Source organism: Eimeria acervulina, genomic scaffold (genome assembly GCF_000499425.1).
Source record: "Eimeria acervulina Houghton genomic scaffold, Eah_scaff254, whole genome shotgun sequence".
Lineage (NCBI taxonomy): Eukaryota > Apicomplexa > Conoidasida > Eucoccidiorida > Eimeriidae > Eimeria > Eimeria acervulina.
The window spans coordinates 1-15,752 of NW_013549959.1; the positions used below are offsets into that span (position 1 = coordinate 1).

Genomic DNA, 15,752 nt, shown 5'->3' on the forward strand with positions numbered 1-15,752 from the left:
ATATAATATATATATATATATATGTATATATGCATATATATATATATATATGCATATATACATATATATATATATGTATATAATATATATATATTCTGTAGCATAGAAGATATATATTTTGTTTGCGTGTTTGCATGCAGCCCCATTGGTAGGTCAGTGGCGTTTACCCCCTCATCTCCACCTGAGTGCATTTTGTGTTGTGAATAACACAAAAACTCTCGCTTTAGGGACCTCCGATGGGGCTTGTTATTTGCTGCGGCTAGACAGCAGCAGCAGCAGCAGCAGCAGCAGCAGCAGTTCAGCAGGCATTCCAGGGGCCCTGCTGAGGCTGCCCACGCCGAGGGTAACTCCCGTTCCTCTAACTGCTAGACCTACTGTGCTGTTGAGTCTGCTGCTGCAGCAGGAGCAGCAGCAGCAGCAGCAGCAGCAGCAGCAGCAGCAGCAACGGCGATGGGTTGGAGGTGTGCCCATTCCAGCAGCAGCAGCACGCGCTGCTTTATCTCTGTCTCGTTTATTGTACAGCTATGGAGGGGAGCGAGTGGTAGGGAAGCGTTCTGGTGCAGGGTCAGCAGCAGCAGCAGCAGCAGCAGCAGCAGGGGCAGCAGCAGCAGGAGCAGCTGCTGCTGGCAGCAGCGTGGCTTGTCTGACTCACCTCGACACGTGCTTAGAACAGCTGCTGCTGTATGCTCTACGCAATGGGGTTATGGGGGGCTGGGATTTAAGAATGTCTTCGCCTATATTTTTAACACAGACCCCTCCTTGGTTAGGGGCCCCCTCAGCTCAAGCAATAGAAGCAGAGGCCCGGTGGTTGCTGCTGGGGACAACTGCAGGTTTGCTGCTGCAGTTTGATCTGCGCATGCAGCAGGTTCTCAGAGCCTGGCAGCTGCAGCCTCCAGCAGCAATCAAACAGCTCCTCTTCGTATGCCCTCCTGCTGCTGCTGCTGCACTCAACAGCAGCAGAGCGGCACGCGCCAGCTTGAAAAAACAACAGCACCAGCAGCAGCAGCAGCAGCAGCAGCAGCAAGATAGCCCCACCTGCTGCATGCTTGCACTCATAGAACATGAGGCTTTCCCGTTGCTGCTGCTAGACCTGCAAGAGGGGACAGTTGTTACTGCTTATAATACTTCTTGCTCCTCAGACGCCACATTAGCAGCAGCAGCAGCAGCAGCAACAGCAGCAGGAGGCGGAACATCAAGCTGCTTGGGGGGTGAGGGCTACGTGTTACCCCGTCTTGTTGCTCTGCCAGTGGAGGTGCTGCTGCTGCCATCTGCATGCAGCAGCAGCATTCTGCAGGAGCCAAGAGAGACGGGTATGCTAGGCGGTGCAGCAGCAGGAGCTGCAGCAGCACACAGCATTAAGTGTATATGGGCGCCACCTCCTTTGAGGGGCCCCTCGGGTTTTGTTTTATCGGGAGGTGAAGACAGCTGCGTGCGGTGCTGGGATTTAGCTGAGGAGCGAGCAGTGCTAGCAGCAAGACTAGGAGGAGACACAACCCCCCCTCAGCAGCAGCAACAGCAGCAGCAGCAGCAGCAGCAGGTGTGCGGAGCAGCAGCAGGAGGGATATTCGAGACAGCAGCTGCAGCAGGTGTCTGCTCTGATCTTATGCTTCTAGATAGAGATCTTGTGCAGTCTTACTGTGTCTTAGGGCCCCCCAATGCATGCCGATGCAGAGATAGAGACAGCGGGGTAGGTCTTGCTGCTTCTCTCTCAATAGGGGGTGTGCACGTGCTGCAGCAAGTTTGCTGCCGCTCTCCTCAAGGTCGGCGGTTCCTGCGACACGCATCCCCAGCAGCAGCAGCAGCAGCTGGTACTGCTGCTGCTGGGGTGCAGGGCATGGAGACAGCGCGAGGAGACAGCTGGGAGGCGCTGCTTGCAGCAGCAGACTCAGGTGAAGAAGATCATAGAGGAGACACCTCCCCACGAGCAGCAGGAGACAGTTTGCTTCGCAACGGGCGAGACTTAATGACGCTGGGCACGGGCTGCAGCAACAGCAACAGCAACAGCAGCAGCAGCAGCAGCAGGGGGGGCGGGTTTATAGGGGACTTGGAAGGGGGTTGCTGCTGCTCACCTCCAGCTGCAGGCTGCGAATTTGCTTCTTGGGCCCCTTCATGGGACGACGAGGAGAGCAGCAGCAGCAGCAGCAGCAGCAGCAGCGCAGCAAGAGGGTTTGGGGGGCCCCTGCCTGTACACCGCGACGCCATCACAGGCCTTGCTGTAATAGGGCAGGTGGATTTATATTTAGTTACAGCAGGTAGAGATGGAGTTGTTAAGGTTTGGTCTTAGAGACATTAATGCAGTAGTGCAGCACACAATAGTTGCTGCTGCTGCTGCTGCTGCTGCTATAGCTGTAGCTGTGGGGGCAGCAACTGATGCTGGAGCCGCAGGTGCAGCAAGTGATGCTGCTGCTGCTGCTACTGATCCTGTTGCTGCGGAGGCAGCAGCTGATGTTGCAGCTGATGCTGCAGCTGCGGGTGCAGCAGGTGGTGCTGCTGCTGCAGCTGGTGGTTTAGTGGCTGATGCTGCTGCAGCGTTTGATGCAGCATCCAATGCTGCAGCAGCTGCTGCTGCTGCAGCAGATGCTGCTTGTGATGCAGATGTCACGCATACTTTTGAAATTAGTCTTAGCAGCCACTACCGCAGTTTATAGCTGCAGCACTTCCTTTTCGGTGCAGCAGCACCTTCTGCTGCTGCTGCAACACCGTCTGCTGCTGCAGCAACAGCCTCAGCTGCTGTAGCAGCTGCTGGAAAAGCATCAGCAGCACCTTCTGCAGCACCATCTGCAGCACCATCTGCAGCACCCTCTGCAGCACCGTCTGCAGCACCATCTGCAGCATCAGCTGCAGCAGCTGCTGCAGCACCATCTGCAGCATCATCTGCAGCAGCAGGAAGTCTTGATGATGAGTTTATTTCGGGCAGCGTATGAAGTTGTCTCAAGAAGTCATAAAGAAGGGACGCTCGTAATTCTTTAGGGACAGAAAAAAACAAAAAGGAGACAAAAAGAGACAAAAAGAGACAGAAGGAGACAGAGACAGAGACAGATAGAGAGAGGGAGAGAGACAGACAGAGACAGAGAGACAGAGAGACAGAGACGGAGACAGATAACGAGAGACAGAGACAGAGACAGGCAGAGACAGAGACAGAAAGAGACAGATAGACAGACAGAGACAGAGACAGAGGGAGACAGGAAGAGACAGAAGGAAACAGAGAGAGACAGAGGCAGAAAGGGACAGAATAAGAGAGAGACAGACAGGTGGAGAGAGCGAGAAAGACAGAGACATAGAAAGACAAAGAGAGACAGAAGGAGACAGACAGATACAGAAAGAGAGAGAGGGAGACAGAGAGAGACAGACGGAGACGGAAAAAGACGGGAGGAGACAGATTCAGAGACACTGAGAGCGCGGGCACCTGTCTGCTTTGTCTGTCTCCTACTCAGTCATCTCCTTCACATACGAATGCCGCTGAGGGAGACAGACACAGAGAAAGAGATAGAGAGAAACAGGAAAAGAGACAGAGACAGACAGATACAGAAAAAGAGACAGAGAGAAACGGAGACAGAGACGGAAAGAAATAGAGACAGAGACAAAAAGAGACAGAGACAGAGAGAGACAGAGAAAGAGAGAGACAGAGAAAGAGAAGTTGACAGGCATGGATAAACAGAAGCACAGAAGAATAAAAAAACAGATACACGCACCGGCAAACAGCAGCTGCTGCAGCATTTGCTGCTGCAGCAACTGCTGCAGCAGCAATGGCAGTACTTTGTTTAGCTGCAGCACCACCATTGAAAGCAGTTTCTCTCTTTTGCTAGGTCGTGCACTCCAGCAGCAGGAGAGGAAGCAGCAGCAGGAGAGGTAGCAGCAGCAGGAGAGGTAGCAGGAGCAGCAGCAGCAGGAGAGGCGCAAGCAGCACCAGCAGCAGGCGAGTTAGTAGCAGCAGCGGCAGCAGGAGAGGTAGCAGCTGCAGCAGCAGCAACAGCAGCTGAGTGTCCTGTGTGTATCTTTCGAGGTGATTAGAGAGTATATGTGGGGTTTTATTTTTTACGTTTTGTTTATATACATTAATAATGAAATAGATATAATATCCATATCATATAATAATATATATAATGCACTTTCTATATTAAATTATATGTATGATATAAATATAATATATTAAAGTATAAATATAACTACTGCATTTATATCTATTTATTATTTAGGGTTAATTGGAGAAGAGACAATAAACGGCGGAACCCTGTAAATAAACAAAACGAGAAAAAGAGTTTTGCTGTGCCTGCAGATCTGCAGGCTGCTGCTGCCTTAAAATAACAGAAAAAGAAAACGAAGAAATTTGGGGTGTATGGGCAGTACAGCAAACGCAGAGAGGCGGTGCGAAGACCCAAACTCCGTAGGGAGGAACAATGCATGCATGCATGCATGCATGCATGCGTCTATCCATTTATGTATAAATGCATGCATGCATGCATCTATCCACTTATGTATGCATGCATGTATGCACGCATGCATGCATGCATTTCTCCATTTATGTACGCATGCATGCATGCATATATGCATTTATGCATGCACGTGCATCCGTTATGCATGCATATGCATGCAACCATTTATGCATGCACATGCATCCACTTATGCATGCACATGTATGCACGCATGCATGCATGCATGCATGCATGCATCCATGTGCATGCATCAATCCATTAATGTATGCATATGCATGTATTTATGCATGCATGCATCCATTCATGCATGCACGCACAGATGCATGCATGCATGCAGACCTCAGAAGAGGTAAAGATACTTAATTCTACGGGCAGCTACTGAAAAAGAAAACAAAGAAAAAGAAGAAGAAAAAGAAAAAGACGAGGGTTCCTTGCCTACAGGTCAGGAGACACCTGAGCTGCAACGAGCTGCTGAGGGGCTGCTGCAGCTGCTGCAGCAGCTCGGGTGAGAGTTTGCTGCTCCTTTAACTCAAATAGTTATACGACACATACCTTCGCTGATGTCCCAGAAGGGGCTGCGGCGGCGCTGTTGCTGCTGCTGCAGTTGCTGCTGCAGTTTCTGCTGCTGCTGCTGCCCGCAATGCATGCATGCATGCATGCATGCATGCGTCCATATGTACGCATCAGCCGGTGTGTGCATGCATGCATGCATGCATGCTACTGGTTCGGGGTGTAACTGCTGCTGTAGAGTTTGGCGTTCTCCAGCGGGGCTTGAGAGAAGACAGCCTTTAGCTAGGAGACAAAGACGGAAGGGAGGGAGACAGCTGCGCTGCTGCAGATGTGCTGCTGCAGTTGCCGCTGCAGTTGCTGCTGCTGTAGTTGCTGCTGCAGTTGCTGCTGCTGCAGCTTTTCCTGCTGCTGTTATTGCTCCAGTTGCAGTTGCTGCTGCAGTTGCTGCTGCTGCTGCTGCTGCAGTTGCTGCTGCTGCAGTTGCAGTGGCTTTCAGCGCGTCTCATGAGTGTCTTCGGACTCAAAGGAAAATCCATTAAAAATAAATACACAGACTTTCTTTGCATGCGAATATGCATGCATGCATGCATGCATGCATGCAAATATACATGCATGCAGACTTACTATAGAGCAGCAACAAATAAGAATACTAGAGAATATATAAAATATATAAATGCATGCATATAACTTAATTAACTTAAATAAATAACTTTAAGAGTGTCTCCTCCCGTCTACAAATGAAGACGAAGCAAAATACATAAAAACGTCGGAGGGCCAACAGAGCGCAGGGATCCGATCCCAAGAGCTGCTGCTGCTGTTGCTGCTGCTGCTGCTGCTGCTGCTGTTGCTGCTGCAGCTGTTTCTGCTGCTGCGTTTGTTGTTGTTGCTGCTGCTGCTGCTGGCATGAGAGGCCTCCACCGCCCAGAAAGGAGACGCTGTATTCGCATAGCGGAGGCGTATATGAAGGGAGCCCGCTTTATATATATAAATATATATATTTAATTAGATATATTTATATATATTTATATATATTTATATATATTTATATATATTTATATATACATATATTTATAAGATACATATTATAATCTACATACTATTCGTATAACATCGTATATGTATGTGTATTATATACATATATATAAAATATACATACATATACATATTGTATATGTGTACATATTAAACATACATATATAATATATTATATAGTTTATTTATAAAATATATATACAACTGTCTCCTCGCTGCGAGCCCCAAATGGAGACACTTAAAGCTGAAGGAGACCTTAAAAACAAACTCGGGTTATACACTCCAGCGGGGGAAGTCGGAGAGCGGAAGGGAGAATAATGATACTGCGGCTTCTGTTACTCTTGCTGCTGCTGCTGCTGCTGCTGCTGCTGCTGTTGGGGCCTGAGGCCCACGGCTCTGCTGCAGCAGGGTGAGCGCTGCATATAACCAAGAAGATTTCGTCGGCTCAGCTGGGCGTTCGTCTTCTCCGCCTGCTGCTAACAATCAAATCTTTGCTGCTGCTGCTGCTGCTGCTGCTGCGGGGAATGTAGCTACTGCTGCTGGTAGGTTTGCTGCTACTGCTGCTACTGTTTTAGCTTCTGCTGCAGCATTTGCTGCATCTGCTGCTGCTGCTGTTGCTGCTGCTAAACGGTTAAAAAAGAAGGGCTCCATGCGAATGCGGTGTCTCCTTCTGTTGCTGCTGTTGCCACTGCGGAAGTATTGTCTCCTCCATTAGGAGACTCCTCTTTTAAAAGGAGGCCGACAGCAGCAGCAGCAGCAGCAGGAGGGTAGTTGCACGGTTGTGGGGCGGCTGCGTTCGCGATGGGGATCGATGTGGGGTCTGCTGCTGCGGTTGTGCTGCTACTGCAGCTGCTGCTGCTGCTGCTGCTGCAGATAAGAGACAGAGTATTCAGCGCTGCGTCGGTGTCTCCGCCCTGCTTCGGGGGGAGACCGTCTCCCTGAAGATGGTGAGCTGTTGTCCCTTCAATGCCGGAGGCGCTGCATGTAGTTGCAGCAGCAGCAGCTGCTGCTGCTGCTTCTGCACTGCTGCTGCCAGAGAATGAGTTGTTGCTGGCGAACTGAGCAGCAGCAGCAGCAGAAGCGGTGGGGTTGTTGTTATCTGGAGGGAAGCCTGGAGTAAGGGGGCCCCCGGCAGTTGCCTGGGCGTGGGGGCCCCCCGGGTTGGGTGTCTCCTCAATGGGGACAGCAGAAACAGCAGCAGCAGCAGCAGCAGCAGCAGCAGCAGCCGGTGTCTCTAAGGGGGTCGGCATGCCCCCCAGGAAGAGGGTTGCCTGCTGCTGTGTATGCCTGATGGATTCGCTGCCTCCCGCAGCAAATTGCTGCTGCTGTTCTGCAGCATCTGCAGCAGGAGACAGCCCCCACAAGTATGCTTGAGGTGTATATACAAGTCCGTTGCTGCGGACATCTGCTTCGCCTCGTTGTAGCTGCTGCTGCAGCATATGACTCCCTGTCTCTTCAACAGGCTGTTGCGTATGCGGTAGCATCTGCTGCTGCTGCATCTGCTGCTGCTGCTGCTGCTGCTGTTGGTTGTTGTTGTTGCTGCTGTTATTATGATAGGCCGCTGTATGCGTAGATGTTAGAGTGTGGGGAGCAGCAGGTGCTGCTGCTTCAGCAGGTTCTTCTGGCTGCTGAGGAGACAGACAAGGTTCGTAAGCAAATGTTTGCTGCGCCTCCAGCAGCAGCTGAGCAGGGACACTACGTGCTTCACATAAAGCTTGAAGACATAAAGCCCTTGCTTGCTGCTCCCCGTGTTTAGGTGCTGCATATTGTCTTGTCTTACGGTGACCACTGGTCCTATCATGCCACTCTGCTCTCCAGCAGCGGACACCCCGAACAAGCAGAGAATATATCCGTCCTATTGTCCTGCTGCTGCTGCTGCTGCTGCTGCTGCTGCTGCTACGGCTAGAACCCCCCCCACCATGCTGTCCCTTACGCCCACCTCCTCCCGTTGATGAACCCCCACAGCGAGAGCGTCTGCCTGAGGAGACACTTGATGGTCCCCCTCCTCCACTAGAGGCTCCTGCTGCTGCTGCTGCTGCTGCTCCTGTTGCTGCTGCTCCGGCTCCTCCTGCGCCCGCTGCTGCTGCTGCTGCTGCTGCTGAGCGTACACCGCCACATGGAGATACACCTGAAGGCCCACTCTGCCCACCACCCACGTACACCCCATCCGGAGCACAACCCAACGGAAATGAATCAAGTGAAGCAGCAACCCCACGCCCCAAACCTTGCTGCTGCTGCTGCTGCTGCTGTTGCTGCTGCTGCTGCAGAGACACCTGGGAGTCGCAGGGATTGAACGCAGAGGGGGCCGAGTATAACAAACCACCCGGCGCTACACTTGAATTGTTTAGAAAAGGAGTAGGCATGCTGTGGGGCCCCACACCTCCCGCTGTCCCCTGCAGCTCCTGAGGGGATAGAGGGCCCTGAAGTGCGGAGAGAGCATTTGGAGTGTCTCCTCCGCAGCACATCCACCGCGGTCTGCTGCTGCTACCATCAGCAGCAGCAGCAGCAGAAGCAGAAAGCACTTGCGGGCCTCCAGAAGGGCCGAGCGGCGGAGCTGTCGCTGCTGCTGCTGCTGCAGCAGCAGCAGCAGCAGCAGCAGCAGATGCCTCTCCTGGAGCAGCAGCTCCTCCTGCAGCGAAGTCCAGCAGCCCCCCAAAGCCCAGCGCGCCGCAAGGGCCTAGCGGCACTGCAGCAGAGTTTGTTAAAGACCCGTTAATGATGCTTCTGCTGCTATTCGGGTATGCAGACATTGAAGAAGTAGGGGGCCCCCAAGGGAGGCCCTCCCCTTGCAGAGCTCTCTCGCTGCTGTCTGGGCGATATCTCTTAGCAGGTGGCTCTCCAGACTCTAGAGAGGGGAGCCCGCAGCTGCTGCTGCTGCTGCTGTTACTGCTGCTGTTGCTGCTGCTGTTGCTGCTGCTGCTGGGGTCTCTTTTGAGCAGCAACTCGGGCCCACCTTTGGCGGGCCCCGCGCAGGTGTCTCCTGCCTCTGTTGCTGCTGCAGGCTCTGCAGCAGAACCCCAAAATGTTGCTGCGTTGTGGAGACTACCTATAGATGAAGGGTACAGCTGCAGCTGCTGGGGGCCCCCTGTCCTCTGGGGGCCCCCCGCCCAATCTGCTGCTGTTGCTGCAGTATCTGGAGGCAGCTCTTGCAGCGCTGAACCCTCACCCATAGGGGGGCCCCCTGTAGATAGAGGGGCCTCAGCTAGCTGGCTAGCGCTAGCTGAAGGCTGTCCATCTATGCTGGCTTGAAAGGGCCCCTGTGGGGCGCCCACCACGTAGCTGGGGGCAGCGGCAGACTCATCCTTACTCTGCTGCTGCTGTTGCTGCTGCTGCTGCTGATGCTGCTGCTGTTGCTGCTGCTGTCCAGGGTATCGAAGGGCCCCTGGGGAGTCGCCGAATCCAGGAAGAGAAGCGAAAGGCTCGGACTCCATCTGCTGCAGGTGTTGCTGCAGGTGCTGCTGCTGCTGCTGCTGCTGCTGCTGCTGCTGCTGCTGCTGCTGCTGTTCTGCGCTCTCATCGTCGGCAGGACCAGTGGTGTCGGAGGAGGCGGGGCCTTGGTCAGTCAAGGTAGTAGGTGTCTCCTCTCTGTGCATTGGCTGCTGCTGCTGCTGCTGCTGCTGAGTGAGTCTGCTGCTGTGGGTATTAGCAGTGTCTTTGATGCCTTCTCGCTGCACCCGTCCCCGCGTGCAGGGCCTGAGGGAGGCTGCTCTCTGGCGACACGCTTCAGCAGCAGCAGCAGCAGCTGCTGCTGCTGCTGCTGCTGCTGCGTGAGGGTTAGGCTGCTGCTGTGGGGGGAATCCATTGAAGCGGGTTTCTTCTGCTGCATCTCCTAGGGCCTCCCCCGCAGCTATCTCAGTACCCTGACTCGTCTGCATCGCCGCCGCCGCTGCTGCTGCTGCTGTTGCTGCTGCTGCTGCTTCTGGAGTTCCAGCAGGATGTGTATGCATTTCATCTGCATGCGGTGTGTCTTGTTCTTGCAGCGTAGGGAGTGTAGTATTAGGATTGGTAGGGATAGCGTTGGTGGTGCAGCTGGTACTGCAGCTGGTGCTGCTGCTGCTGTTGCTGCTGCTGCTGCTGCTGCTGCTGCTGCTGTTGCTGCTACTGGTGTTATTTGGGGTGTCTCTGACTTCCTGTAGTATACCTTCAACACCCTCTTCTCTTACTCTTCGCGTCACCTCAGTCAGGCCCTGCCACTCCCCTCTTTCTAAGCCTTCTGCACTTCTTTTTCTGACTTCCGCCCAGAAGCGAAACGCAACATCTCTAGCTCTGTCTCCTCCTCCATATCGGTTCTCCCCAAAGTGTTTATACACCCTACGCCCTGTCTCCGGAGACACCCATTCTACCCGCCAGTAACGCCGTGTGCACATCACAACGTGATAGACGCGAGGAGGAGGGGGGCGTGCATGCAGGCCTAGAAGCCGCGGCTGCTGCTGCTGCTGCTGATGATGATGATGTTGCTGTTGCTGCTGCTGTTGTTGTTGCGGAGAAGGAGGAGGATGAGCTGCAGAAGAACTCGCGGAGGAAGCACCAGTTAAGCAACAGTTATTGGTGTTAGTGTTGTTGTTGCTGCTGTTGCTGCTGCTGCTGCTGCTGCTGTTGCCGATGCTGCCGGGCTTCCGCTTGTACATCCCAGAGACAGAGACACCTGCTGCTGTCTCTACAGCTGCAACTGGCAGCAGCTGAGGCCCCGTCCCCTCCGCAAACGAGCAGTCTCTTTTTACTCCGCCCATCAACACTACGCATGCACCTCCATCTGCAGCCCCACACAGCTCACCTCCGCTGCTGCTGCTGCTGCTGCTGTTGCTCGCCTCCCCAGTGCCGCCGCCGCCGTCAGACGCATGCAGCGGATGTGCTGAGGCACCCGAGGGCCCCCCGAGTGCAGCAGCTCCCCCCACAGCCTGCTGCTGCTGCTGCTGCTGGTTGTCTAGCTGCGCGTGGTGGGGGATCCAGCCCCCAGCACGGGGACCCCCGTCTCCTAGGGGCCCCAAAGAGAGACCCTGTCCCTGTTGCTTCCCACAGGAAAAGGCCTCAGCAGCAGCAGCAGCAGCAGCAGCAGCGGCAGCGGAGGTTTCAAGTTCTTGAGTGCCGCTGTTGCTGCTGTTGCTGCCATTGCTGCTGTTGCTACTGCTGCTGCTGTTGTTGTTCACGTTGAGGTTGGGAAACGCCTGCGCGCTGCTGCTGCCTACTGCTGCTGCTGCCCCGCTCACGGCGCCCCCACACAGCTGAGGTGTCTCCTCAGGTGTCTCCTGTGTCCTCAGTAGATCAGCAAGAGCCTCGGAAGTGTCTCCTTGCTGCTGCGCTGCAGCAGCAAGTTGCTGCGGGTCGGCCCAGTGAGGCAGCAGGTGCGGGGGGGCCCCTGCCTTTGGGGGCCCCCCCTCCCCCAGCAGCAACTCGCCAGCACCTGCATGCAACTGAGGATGTGGGGAGACACCTGAAGCGCAGCTGTCTCCTTCTTCAGAGATATCGTAGATGGGTCTCCTCCTCCTGTTCCCTGTCTCCGTTGCAGGTGTCTCCTCCTGCAGCAGACTGCTATGCAGCCCCCTCTTTGGGGTTGGCTGCGACTCTGCTGCTGCTGCAGAGAAGAGACAGCTGGGGAGACTCTGAGCACCAGCTGCAGCAGCAGCAGCAGCAGCAGACGTAGCTGCTGTTCCAGCTGCTGCTTCCCTGGCTCCTTGCATATCCCCAGCAGAGCACAACGAAGCTGCAGCAGTCTCCTCACCGCCGCAGCTCAGGGGGCCCCCAGGGCCCCCAGGACCTGCTGCAGCAGACAGCAGCGCCTCTATGGGGGCCTCGTCTCCTTTAGGAGAAGGAGAAGATGAACAGGAGACAGTTTGCATAGCTGCATCTACGCACACCCATGGGGGCCCCAGCGGCAGCACGGGGGCCCCCGGGGCTTCTCCAAAGTAATTTGCTGCAGGCCTGCAGTGAGAGAGGCTGCTGGGGGCCCCCCCCTGAAGATTTGTCTCTTCTTTCAAGGCGCATGCAGCAGCAGCCCCAATGGTGGGTTCATGCTGCTGCCCTGCTGCTGTTAGAAGGGGACTTGCTGCATCAAGCTGCAGCAGCTGAGCTGTAGACGAAGGAGCAGCAAGGGGGCCCTCTTGCCTGTCTCTGATGTCTCTAACGGTGGAGGAGCAGAGACACTGCATCGAAGACAGAGACAGAACAGCACACACCGCAGAGGCAAAAGGAGACACATAAGACTCTACTTCCACATGTTGCATGCATGCATGCATGCATGCATGCAACATGTGGGGACTGAGGTGAATGGAAGCAAAAGGAGGCAAAAGGAGCAGAAGGCCCGCGGGGTGTATGTACAGTGCAGCACAGGCAGCAGCGAGAGAGAGAAGGAGAGAAGGGGCGCTGCAGCAGGAGACAGACACACCAGGTGTCTCCTTCCTCAGCAGCAGCAGCAGCCTGAACCTACCTTCTGGCAACATCCCCAACTTCGACAGCCTGCTGCTGCTGCTGCAGCAGCACGCCGACCTGCAGAGAGACACAAAGGATGCTGGAGAGCTCCTGGGGGGCCCCCCTCCTCCCTCTGCTGCGCGTCCATGCTGCTGCTGCTGCTGCTGCTGCTGCTGCTGCAGGGGGGACGTTGCTGCCTCCTGCAGCAGCAACTGTCTCCTAGAGGAGCGTAGCAACCGCAAACCGGTGCCGGAGCCCCGGCGTGCTGCTGCTGCTGCTGTTGCTGTTGCTGTTGCTGCTGCTGGCGTGGCGTGGCTTGCATCCCGAGCTGCTCCGCGTTACTGCTATCTGCTGCTGCTGTTGCTGCTGCTGCGTTGCCTTGCATAGAGTTTGCTGCTGCTCCCTGTGCAGCATCAGGGCCTTCGAGTTTGTTGGAGACACCAGCAAAAGGAGACGGCAGGGTTGGGGGAGGAGACAGCGGCGGTGCCTGGGGGCCCCCCCCATGTGAAGGGGGGCCCCTGCCTATACACTCGGGAGGCAGCAGCTTCAGGCCAAGGCTACCTCCTGTCTCCTTCAACCCAGCAAAGCAGCAATAATGCAGATCAGGAGAGTAATTAAGAAGAGAGCAGCGGGGGCCCCTGGGGGCCCCCCATCCGTCAGGGGGCCCCTCGGGGCCCCCACGCCTGCTGCTGCTGAGGCCTGGCAGCAGCAACGGAGACGCCCCCAAGCCACCAGAGAGCATACCCCTGCAGCAGTCTCCCCGCAAGGGGACAGCTGAGGAGACACCAGAGGAGACAGCAGGGACAGGCGCTTGATACGGGGCGTGCATGTCGCTGTTGCTGAGCTGCGTGGGGCCCCACGGTTGCGGCGGAGACGCCTGGTGTCCTCCTCCTCCTGCAGCAGCAGCAGCAGCAGCAGCAGCAGCTGCTGCTGCTGCTGTTGCTGCTGCTCCGCATGCAGGGCCGCAGCACTTGCAACTGCAGCGAAGAGCATGGGCATCTGCATGCTTCCTGTCTCTGGTGTCTCTGGTGTCTCTGCTGTCTCCTCCTCCCCCCCAGCTGGCCCCACACTTCGAGTGTCTCCTTAGGCGACTTAAGCAGCGGCAGTTCTGTCTAGCGAAGAGACGGCGGCAGCAAGTAGAGACACCGTGGCTGTCATCTCCTCCCCCAACAGGGCCCCGGGGCCCCCCCCCTTTGCTGCTGCTGTTTGTCTCCTTTTCTCTACACATCACTAAGCAGCCACCGCAGCGCTGCACAGAGGGGCCCCTGCAGAGACACCTGGAGTTGCCAGCGAAGCAGGGGCCCCCTCCTCCTAGGGGCCCCCCTAGGGGCCCCTCCTGCAGAGACAGTCCCCACGGAGAGACACCCCAAGCCTGCAGCAAACTAGCAGACTTTGCAGGACAGCAGGCGAGAGGGGGGCCCCTGAGGCCCCCCAGACGGAGACAGGAGACACCTGAAGAGAGACAGGAGGAGACACAAGGAAGCCTTCGTGCCCCCTGCAGCTGCTGCAGCGGGAATTGCTGCAGCGGGAGCTGCTGCAGCGGGAGTCTTCCCATTGTCGGCCAGACAGACAGGGGGGCCCCCTCTGACCTTAGCTGCTGCTGTCTCCCCCAAAGTGCAGCAGGAGCGAAGCAGGGGCCCAGGGGTTCGCAGGTTTCTGTGTCTGCTGCTGCATCATTTAGAGACACTTCATCATCAACACAAGAGAGAGGCAGCAAATCAGAGAGCGGCAGAGCAACATCAGAGACAGCTGCTGGACTCATAGGCCCCAGAGGAGCAGCAAGAAGAGCTGCTTCTTTATCTGCAGCAGATTGAGGACAGAGACGGCTCAGGGGGGGCACAGGAGAGCGCATGCAGCAGCAACCAGGAGACTCTGGGATCGTGGTACGACGCAGCGATCCCAACTCCGTCGTCTCCAACCCCACAGGCAGCCGGGAAGAACCTGGGGTGTACAGACACCCGCTGCTGCTGCTGCTGTTGCTGTTGTTGCTGTTGCTGCACCCGCTACTGCTGCTGCTGCTCAGGTCCATGTCGCTGGAGACAGGAAGGCTCCCGCTGCCACTGCCGCTGCTGCTGCTGCTGTTGCTGCTGCTGCTGCCTTCGGAGCAGCTTGCGTAGCTTAGAGGGCTGAGAGACGGCTCAAGGGAGTAGAGACTGCAGAAGCCCCAATCAGAACATGAGAAGGCATCAGCTGTCTCCATCGCGTCTGCTGCTGCTACAGGCTGCAGCACGTCCTGCCCTTGCTGCAGCCCTTGTTGCTGCTGCTGCTGTTGCTGCTGCGTCTCTTTCTGCTGCTGCTGCTGCTGCAGCTGCGGCGAAGCAGCTGCTGGGGTCCATTTGGGGCTGAGGGGCTCTTGCTTAAGGAGGCCTTTAGGGGAGGAGAGACAGCAGTTGTTCCTAAAAGGAGACAGATATTCTACATGTGTACTTTCGCTGTCTCCTTTTGGTGCTGCAGCAGCAGCATCACAGCTCGAGACGGAGGAGACACGGAGACACCCGGGAGTCTGCGCATGCGGAGCAGCCTCTAAGCAGCAAGACGAGCTCTCAGGTGTCTCCTCAGCTCCTTGGGTGAGGCTTACAGCCCCCAATTCCTTGCAAGCAAACGAAGAAGAGACAGGAGACAGCTGCTGAGGAGACAGACTGGGGCCCTCCTCGCTGCGGAGGGGAGACACCTTGGGGGGCCCCCAATGCTTCAGGCTGGGAGATGAAGGCCCTGAGAAATGCATGCAAACAGAGACAGAGAGACAGCAAAGGCTCCTGCTGCTGCTGCTGTTGCTGTTGTTCTGCGGGTACTCTGCTGCTGCTCAGATGCTGCTCTGTTGCTGCCTGCTGCTGCTTTGATGCTGCTCTGTTGCTGCTCTGTTCCTACGCTGCTGCTGCTGCAAGGATATCGCTGAGGTGTCTCCGCACTGTCTCCTTCTGCTTACGGCTGTCTCCTTTCTGGGCCTTCTGTTGAGAAGAGGTTTCTCCGGGGGCGCAGCCTGAAAGTCCCTGGAGTTCGTTAGGATGTTCAGCTGCTGCTGCTGCTGCTGTTGCTGCTGCTGCTGCTGTTGTTGTATCGAGCGGTTCACCAGAATTGGGATCAGGTGCGTGCTGCAGTCTTCGAGGAGACGACATAGCACGGGGAGAGGACAGCTCCTGCTTCTGCTTCTGCAACAGTAGCTGCTGCTGTTGCTGCTGCTCCTGCAGCAGCTGCAGCTGGAGCTGCTGCTGCTGCTGTTGCTGCTGCTGCTGTGGCTGCATTTTGCAGACCTGCGTAAGGGATTCAAATGCCTGAGGCAGAGGAGACGGCGGCAGGGGGCGGCGCTCGGGGCCCCCAGGGGAGACAGCAGCAGCAGCAGCAGCAGCAGCAGCAGCGGCAGCAGCGGCGGCC

General features: G+C 55.9%; 2 protein-coding genes across 2 annotated transcripts; one reads left to right on the top strand and one right to left on the bottom strand.

The window, feature by feature from the left end:
- Positions 1-140: 140 nt before the first annotated feature.
- Positions 141-2,648, top strand: EAH_00028670 (PIK3R4 kinase-related protein (incomplete catalytic triad), putative; the record flags this gene model as incomplete). The annotated part of the gene is made up of 2 exons (XM_013396281.1): positions 141-2,252; positions 2,347-2,648. Coding segments are annotated over 2 exons (2,414 nt in total), but the record flags the coding sequence as incomplete, so codon positions are not given.
- Positions 2,649-6,598: 3,950 nt separating this feature from the next.
- Positions 6,599-15,622, bottom strand: EAH_00028680 (hypothetical protein, conserved; the record flags this gene model as incomplete). The annotated part of the gene is made up of 3 exons (XM_013396282.1): positions 6,599-12,115; positions 12,400-15,092; positions 15,307-15,622. The coding sequence occupies 3 exons, from the start codon at positions 15,620-15,622 to the stop codon at positions 6,599-6,601; spliced, it is 8,526 nt and encodes a 2,841-aa protein (XP_013251736.1).
- Between the last annotated feature and the right edge of the window lie 130 nt (positions 15,623-15,752).